Source organism: Gossypium arboreum, chromosome 3 (assembly GCF_025698485.1).
Source record: "Gossypium arboreum isolate Shixiya-1 chromosome 3, ASM2569848v2, whole genome shotgun sequence".
NCBI lineage: Eukaryota > Viridiplantae > Streptophyta > Magnoliopsida > Malvales > Malvaceae > Gossypium > Gossypium arboreum.
Genome location: NC_069072.1, coordinates 47,075,101 through 47,082,098, shown reverse-complemented (window position 1 = coordinate 47,082,098; position 6,998 = coordinate 47,075,101). Strand labels below are relative to the sequence as shown.

The window sequence follows — 6,998 nt, the reverse complement described above, 5'->3', positions numbered from 1 at the left end:
ATTTTCAAAATGTTATACAAATTTACACACACATATATATAATATGTGTAATTTCATGTTAGCTGTATTTTCACATAATGCTCAATAATTCATGTTATTTTAGTTAATGGATTTATTGATTACCTTTTACGTTAGGATTCAAATTTCAAAATTGAAAAATATAGTGATTAAAATGACCAAATTAAAAATAAAAAGTAAATCCACAACTTACCTATAGTACAATACTAATAATAGAGTTTAACCTATCGAATTTAACTCATAATAGTTAGATCAAAATTAAAATTTCAAATTTTAAAAATAAAAAAATTAACTAAATTAAAATACAAAAATTAAATCAATTTAGGCTAATAACACATCACTTCATTTCAGTCGGGCCCTTTTTTATTTAGAAATAAATTTCCTTTAAGATATTCAAATACGATGATTTAATCGCCGTGCAATTTTTGGGATGGTTAACTTGCAACCAAAGAATCTTTGAGAAAATAAGCATATGTCAGTGCCACTATAGTTTATTGAACAAAATATTCTTGGTAAAGTAGAAACATAAATAAATAAATAAAAAGACCAACTAATAAAAATGTGCTTTTTGATGGAATCAAAATGCCGTTCTTTATATTGCTTTATCTGTGAGGTAATTAATGTATTCACAACTGATAACACAAGTGGTAGTGGTCGGTCACCATTAATGTCAACAAGGGAACAGTGTAAATGAGGGCTCTATCTCTGTATTCCTACTACCAAAATTAATCCTTTGTAATTTCTCATGACACCAAATTAACTGATCTGTGCTTATTTTCAACATGTTTAAAACTCTCGAAACCAATTTCAGCTCAACTTGAGCGATGAACAATGTATGATCTAATAGATTTCTCTGATGTTGCCTTTGGAGCCTCTTTATTATGCAGTTTGTATTTCTCTGGATTTCCTTTAGCCTTTTCTCCTTCTGCATGGGATGATAATATAAGAAACAAGCGGAAAACTTGGAAATAATTTGTATTCAAAAAGAGGTTGAGGAAGCATACTTTTTGAAGTTCAGTTCTAACATCCATCAAAAGTTCCAAGTCAATAGGGTCATGTGGAGCAACCTGCGCTTGCTGGGGAGTCTTTGAGGTCGCATTCGTGTTGTCTTTGTCTGCTCGAAGGAATTCCCATAAAACATGCATGGATTCCTCAATCATATCACTTAACACTCCATTTGATACTGCATCTTCTAATTTATATTTTGAACAATCATCTGCAAGGGCATTCACCATACTGATGCTTTACACAGTTTCTCAAGAATTAATAACTTGTTGGAGACTATATGTATAGATTAAGATCAGATCTCATTAATTACCTTTAATAACTGGAACTTGAAGTAGAAGTCTCAGTGCACATCTGTTTTTTGCATAATTTTCAACTCTTGGTCTGTCTTGAAAGGGTTCATCCTCTAAAAATCTTTGCACAAGCACTTGAAAACGTTGAAATTCCTCAGCAGCTTGATTATACTGATGAGTAGCGAGACTGTCACATTCCCACAACCTTTTTACTTTTCCATATTGCCAATGAAGTATTTCCCAGGAAAGGCATACTTGTCCAACATAGACGGTTTCAAAGGCCATGTGCAAATCTCTAATCGACTTCATTGCTGGATCAGCCTCAGGCTTCTGTTGTTTAAATGGCCATACATTATGTGAGAGAATGGACTTAATTGCTGGAGCTGAAGATCTTCCAAATGCACTGCTTAGTCGAACTGGGTCTTTTAGTTGAAGTAAACCTAAAGTTCAATGGATCATCACCAAAAAAAGAAACAACTCAATACAGTAACCTCATTTCTCCTTCATAAGGAATTTAGAATCTTGGACGGTGTTTAGGACAATTTAGAACCATAATGAGACATGGAAACGGGGTAGTTACGATATGAATGGGTTGATGGACTTCCAGAGAAGGGGGAAAGGTGGATCACATGGCATTAAAACATTAACACCTGATAGAGAGTGGTTTTATCATGAATTTGAGGAGTGAAAAAGCAATTATGTGCACATTAATTAGTAAAATGATGATGGGAATAAAGAGAGATGGAGACCCACCAAGCAACTGAGGAAAAATAGAAAAAAGAAGCTGAATTTTCTAAAGATCATATGAGACAAGGAGAACCCAGAATTATTTCATTAATGCCCTACCAAGATACCTATAGCAAAAAAAAAAAGAAAAAAAAGAAAAAAAGAAAACCATAACCATAGAAAGAAAAAAGAAATGAAATGAGGTTCATTGGTGACTTACTGACAGCATGCATCGTCTGGGAATTCAAAATGTCCAGTTTCCTCATTTTATCAGAGTAACTCTTGTATACCTTATGAATTTCAGCAATATGATATTTGTGATCGTATTTTTCTTCAATTTTTAGTGGCCCTAGCTGTTCCACCATCTTTGGAGACTCAAAGTCTTCTAAAATAGTTGGAAGCCCCCCAGTCCTTGCTAATTTGAGTTCTATTTTCAGCCGCTCCATTAAATCATCATCTTCTGACGAGAACTCTGAATCATTCTCATTGTCTGCTTCTTCTTGCTCATCACAACTGGAGAAGATGAACTCCTCCCGCAAGGTCGTTTGCTGAGTTTTTTCAGGGGAAACCATTGAGTTGAACTCTTCCTCATCACCTTCGTCCTCCATGCTTAAATCTTCCCCCATTAGACGCAACTTTTCAGACAGCGGTTCCAATTCTATGAATTCCTCGTCAGAATCATTGATGGGACTTCGTATGATCTTGCTAGTGCGTTCATGAATTCCGTGCTCCATGTTTTGGGCATCGGTTAGCACATAACTTATGTCCAGTCTATTGGCCAACACTTGATGAGTAATAGACTCAACGTCAACCACGTTGTTTCTTGGGCTAAATATCTCCCCATCTTTTTTACGTCTTTCTATACACATGTCAATCACGAAAAAGTAGTCCAAATTGTCTTCAACATGATCACCATGACCTTGCATGTCACTTGCGTCTTTCTCTGACCTTTCCTCAACTGATTCATCTGCTTTTACTTTAAAAGAATCTTTTGTTTCAATCTCCCCGTGCTTTGGTTTCTCCGATAACTTCTCAACAGAATCCTTTGGTATCTCTTTAACAACGTCTTCTATTTTGATGATGTTCTGCTCTGGTTTTTTCTCCTCAACTGACTCTTCTTGTTTGATATATTTCTCAAAATCCTTTTCAAAGAAGAATCTCAGAGCAGATTCCTCTGTTTCATTTTCCAAAACAAAATCTGTTTCCCCTAGCTGTGGTTCCTTCTGCAAAACGTTTTCAAGCATCAAACTTTCTGATATCTCTTCAACAGGCTCCTCTGTTTCCCTTCCATCAACGAAATTTACCTGCAGAAAATTCTCCTCAACTTTTTCAACAGTAAAAATCTCCCCAGGATCCTCAGCTTCAACCTCAATTTTCCCAATATCAGCATCGGCAGAGTCGCTTGAAACAAGAAATCTACCATCGCAATTGGCAGAACCGATATAAAATTCATGAACAGAATAGCTCTCAGCTTTGGGTTCTTCAATGAATCCGCTAAAACCTTTCCTATACAAAAACTCATACTTGCTTGAGCTTGCCACCAATGAGGAGTTGTCTGCTTCTCTCTTTCCTTGATCAACATGATCACTGTTCTGTCTCTCTTTCACCCCATCAAAGTTTGAATCCGAACATGCCCCGGAATCATTCTCTGCAAAGCGTTTAATGGCTGAAGGCCTGCAAAACACCTCCAAACAAACAAACAAAAAATAAAGCATTAATCCAGTACCTTAAACCCTAAGAAAAGCAACAACTTAACAAAACCAAAGTGCCAAACCTGAAGAAGTATCCAAGTATTGATCCAAAAACATAAGCAATGAACTTGGAGAGAAAAACCCAGAAGGAAGCAACAACTGGAAGCATATTCGTATACAAAAACCCATGCATAAAACCAAAACGAAATTCAAAATGGGTTTTCTTCAACATCATAAATCTAATGGTACACATTGAATCGATCTTAATCAAAGCTAAAATAATTTCTCTCCCCATCAAAGAGTAATATTCATTGGACAAAGTGGAACGTCCACTCGTTTCGAAAGTGAAATATTTGGACTCAAGTTGATTGTCGAAAGGCGAGATTTATGGAGGAGAGATTTAGAGAGAGATTGGGGGGGGGAATTTACTTATATGGTGCTTAAGAAGAAAAAGGAAATCGAGAAAAGAGGCTTTGATTTCGAGGAAGATTTTCAATTATAAAGTTTGAACAGTTAAAAGAGTTTTTGTTTCAGTTTGTTGGAATATTCTTAAGCACCATATAAGTTGAGTCAAATTTTTCGTTAATGTTAAAAGAGGGAAGAAATCGAATTAATTAATAAATAAATACTATTTTTACAAAGCTCTTGCAAGGATATTGATAATAATATTGATATTAATTGAATTAAAATTTAATCTGATAGATTTTATTGATTTTTTAATATAACATTGAATGCATAGTGCTAGTCCACTATCTCTAATGTTTTTCTTAAAGTTATTATTATTATTATTATTATTATTATTATTATTCAGGAAAAAAATACGTTTAAGATTTTGAATGATCAAGATTTTCAAACCTCTCAAGATTAGATATTAAAGTCTTAAGGTTGGAAAAAAGATTGTGATTTAATACCAAATATAAGGCTTGTAAATCATAGTGAAACGAATATGTTGACTTAAAAAGGAGGATTATGTTGCGCCAATCATAAAGATTCCAAATGATTCTTTCCTTATAAAGAAGTGAATTAAAGATACTATAAACTCTATCATTCGTGTATGTTTATAGAAATTACATATTTTGAATATAGATGTATATCTAAATTACTCTCACATAATATAACTTATTTTAAATATAGAAAGTCTTTTTGTAATTTTAAAATTGAGTTAGTGTCTAGTTGATTCGTGACACCAACTCAATCGAAATTTTATTAATAGCATAGATATATAATTGGTTGAGGTAATAAAATATGAAAAATAAAATTAAAATGTATAAATAAATTAAATTAAAGCTGTAGTTAAGTGGTAATTTCAAGGTTTTTCCAATGTAATAATCGGCATGAGTTCAAATACCATAATATGCATATTTTTATTCTTTTTCAAATTAAAAAATTAAAGCACCTTCAGATAATATAATTTATTTTAAATATAAAAGTTTATTTTATAATTTCTTAACAAAGTTGGTCCTTCGTTAATTTGTGACACCAACTCAATTAAGAAATTTATTACATACGAGTACGAAGGACCCCACTAATAAAGTTAACATAACTGATGATATCCTAAACATTAAATTTTTCGTAGATGATAGAATTGAAATTGAGACTTTCATATTAAACACTATAAGGAAAATAATATAAATTGTAATGCGACTTTCCTTCCTCGTAGCTTAAAATAGTTATAAAATAACAAGAAATGTTGGATAAGGGTGGTTTCACTAAATTAAGTCGATTTTGTTACAGTATATGAATAATATATAAATATTATATGGTAATACGGTAATGAGTCAAAAAAAAAAAAAAGGAAATACAGTGATAAAAGTGAATCATAATTCATATGAATTCAAATTGAATATTGTTTAATTCCTTTGTCTTCGAAGTGAAGTCCACATATTAAGTAATTGCAAATTGAGACTGAGCTCCTTTAGAAAGCTCAAAAATATGATGTACGTCTTCGAAGGAGTAAGATGTATTGGGACTTGTAAGAGAGTCGTTGGTTGTCAGGAATTAAAGAAAGCATCGTTAAGTTGTATTAAGAGTTTATTCTGTTAATGAAAGTTCTATAAAGATTCATAAATACTTGAGGATTGTAATGGAAAACCTTCAAAGGATAGAGATGTTTATATAGAAATTGAGGCCCAAAAGAAGTTTGATAAAACTTATAATTCATACAAAGTATACGAAGTTAATTATATAGGAAAAAACTAAAGTCAAAAGTTTCAAAAAGTACAATTGTTATGGCAATGCATTTGCATATCTTTATTTTGGGGAGATATATTCCATAATGGTGTTGCCGTATATGGAAGAAACTGGGAACCAAAACCTTTCATAAACAAAAGATAACTACCATTATAATTACAAATTGAGCACCAAAAATCATTTCGTACGAAATGTTATGCGATGAAAGGTTCAGATTATTAATCAGACTTGACTCTATTCAAGAAATCAAAGAAAGATTCAAATTATTAAAAAAAGGTGAACAATTGTTACAAAGAAAATATCGATTACAAAGTAGTCAATGAGGCATTTGGAAGTTTCATCATAGGAAAAGATATGTTGCTTTGGCATTTTGGCATTTAAGAAAAAATTGAATTCCAAACTCATTGGACCATGTGAAATTTTTGATGGATTAGATTTTTTTTGACATACTTGTTAGTTTTACTACTAGAATGGGAGGGAATTCACAATAACTTATATATATCACTGCTTTGAAGGAATAGATTAGATCTTTCTTCTGTTTTATCCCTCGAAGATGATAGTGGTATAACTTGATTTAGTATATAAGGAGAAATTGATTAGAATATTTAATGCAGAAACAAAGGAAATGAGAATCAAAAGTATATCATTTGTCTCTATATGTATGTATGTATGTATGTATGTATGTATGTATGTATGTATGTATGTATGTATGTATGTATGTATGTGCGTATGTATGTATGTAAATATGTATGTATGTATGTATGTACGTATGTGTGTGTATGTATGTATGTCTGTATGTGTATGTATATATGTGTGTATGTTTGTGTATGTATGTGTGTATGTTTGTGTATGTATGTGTGTGTGTGTGTGTGTATGTATGTATGTATGTATGTATGTATGTATGTATGTATGTATGTATGTATGTGTGTGTGTGTGTGTGTGTATGTATGTATGTATGTATGTATGTATGTATGTATGTATGTATGTATGTATGTATGTATGTATATGTGTGTGTGTATGTATATATGTATATGTATATGTATATGTATATGTATATGTATATGTATATGTATAT

General features: G+C 32.0%; 1 protein-coding gene across 1 annotated transcript; it reads right to left on the bottom strand.

The window, feature by feature from the left end:
• Positions 1-583: 583 nt before the first annotated feature.
• LOC108465369 (uncharacterized) lies at positions 584-4,149 on the bottom strand. The gene is made up of 5 exons (XM_017765704.2): positions 3,817-4,149; positions 2,263-3,716; positions 1,337-1,756; positions 1,023-1,234; positions 584-943 (listed from the first exon to the last, which is right to left on the bottom strand). Exons 1-5 carry the CDS (start codon positions 4,026-4,028, stop codon positions 689-691), a joined length of 2,553 nt encoding a protein of 850 aa, XP_017621193.2. The 5' UTR covers positions 4,029-4,149; the 3' UTR covers positions 584-688.
• Positions 4,150-6,998: the final 2,849 nt, after the last annotated feature.